This window comes from Orycteropus afer, unplaced genomic scaffold, assembly GCF_000298275.1.
Source record: "Orycteropus afer afer isolate SDZICR_OR568_19922 unplaced genomic scaffold, OryAfe1.0 scaffold00113, whole genome shotgun sequence".
NCBI classification, from domain to species: domain Eukaryota; kingdom Metazoa; phylum Chordata; class Mammalia; order Tubulidentata; family Orycteropodidae; genus Orycteropus; species Orycteropus afer.
This window is the reverse complement of record NW_006921700.1, coordinates 3,180,274-3,182,046: the sequence shown is the minus strand read 5'-3', so window position 1 is coordinate 3,182,046 and position 1,773 is coordinate 3,180,274. Positions and strand designations below refer to the sequence as shown.

Genomic DNA, 1,773 nt, shown 5'->3' with positions numbered 1-1,773 from the left:
TAAAAATTTATGTGTGCAGCACTGTTTGTCATAAAAAAAGACTGGAAAAAACTTAAATATCCATCAATAGAAAACAGATTTAAAATATTACATGGATACCCTGCAGACATTAAAAGAGTAAGGTAGTTTAGTTAGCTGTGAAAAAACAACAAATAGAATAGTATGGGTAGTATACTATATTTTGTGTTTAAATTATTTTGTAAAAATACATGGAATAGTTCTGTAAGAATTCCCAGGTATATAGTAGAGCTGAAAAGGGGCAAGGTTGTTGTCACTTCTTGGCCACAGTCAGCTACCCAGTAGTTGGACCTGTAGGCTCAGGACCATAGTCGCAAAGGACATCAGGCTCAACTGGCGTAACATACTACACAAAACACTGTTTCACATGCTACTTTGGCGAGTAGCGACTGGGATCTTAAAAGCCTACAAGTGCCCATCTAGATGCAACAATGAGTCTCTCCTCGTCCAGAGCAAAGAAGAATGAAGAAAACCAAAGGTGCATGGAAACAATTAGTCCAAGCAACTAGTACACCATTCAATCCTTAGCCTATATAACTATGAGACCAAAAGAACTAGATGGTACCTGGCTACCACTATTAATCACTCAGAGGGGCATCTATCTAGGAGATCCTGGATAGAGTGGGAAAACAATGTGCAACAAAACCCAAAATCATTTGGAACAAAATTCAAAATCATTTTGGAAAAAAAAAAAAGGACCAAGTTTGCTGGGTCTGATAGAGCCTGATGGAATCACTGAGACTATGGTCCCTAGTTGCCCTTCAGGTCTGGAATTGAACCTACACCTGTGGCTTCCAGGCAAACAAAAGACAGGCGTATGAGCTGAACATTTTACCTGAGGTAGATACACTCCTTGGAGAGATCAATCATGGGAGAACAGAAGGGCTGTGTATGCACAGGGAGACAGCTCGGGGGACAGGAGTGCATGGGAGGGAAGGACACAGAGAACAGGTAACTATGGAGAGGAAGTGGGAGGGGAGCTGTTGCATTGCACTCAATTTCATGAGACAAAATGTGTGTGAGCTGCTGTATGGAAAGTGAATTTGCCCTGTAAACTTTCACCCAAATCACAAAAATTAAAAAAAAAAAAAAAAACATAAAATATATGCTTAAATAACTGGTACTATCGTTAGAAGAAGTCAAAAGAACTTGCTACCAGTGATCACCTCTGGCAAAGTGAGGTGGTTGACTGGGTGACAGGGACAAGAGTAAAACTATTTTCCTGCTTTTCGTATCATTTGAGTTCAGTACTAGAGCATGTGATGGATGGATGGATGGATGGATGGACATGACAACATTAAAAAATACAAAATAAAATCCGCATACCACACAAGTCCATGTGGCCCCCTATATAAATGTTTAATCTCCAGGTAATCTCCTACCTGCTAGTTGGTGCAGGGAAAGAAAACGAGAAAAGCTGATTCCAGAATGGGTCATTCTCAGAGACAGATTCTGTGCCTGATAACTTTTTTAAGTATTCATTTTTAGAAAGGTCACCAATTCTGCTGCTGTTTGATCCCATCTTCCAGTGTGATAGATAACTTGTCCTTAAGCCTTCATTTCTTCAAGACAACCTAGAAAGAATGAAAAGAAATTTCATACTTATTCAAAATAATCATAATTTTCCTATCATTCTCCCACATATAAAAATCTATAAATCTCTTAAAGTAAAACATACGTTTCTTTATTTGAAAATATATTAAACAACAGCTACAAAATTAAAGGGAAAAAGTAAGACTTAACCTGTCCCACTCA

The 1,773-nt window shown here is 38.4% G+C and overlaps 1 protein-coding gene across 1 annotated transcript in view; it reads right to left on the bottom strand.

Annotated features, from left to right (window-relative positions):
- Positions 1 to 1,540, bottom strand: part of DYM (dymeclin) — a 490,131-nt gene extending 488,591 nt beyond the window's left edge. Inside the window, exon 1 of the mRNA XM_042781387.1 lies at positions 1,401 to 1,540. Within this exon, the coding sequence (XP_042637321.1) occupies positions 1,401 to 1,540 (140 nt within the window). The remainder of the gene's footprint in view (positions 1 to 1,400) is intronic.
- Between the last annotated feature and the right edge of the window lie 233 nt (positions 1,541 to 1,773).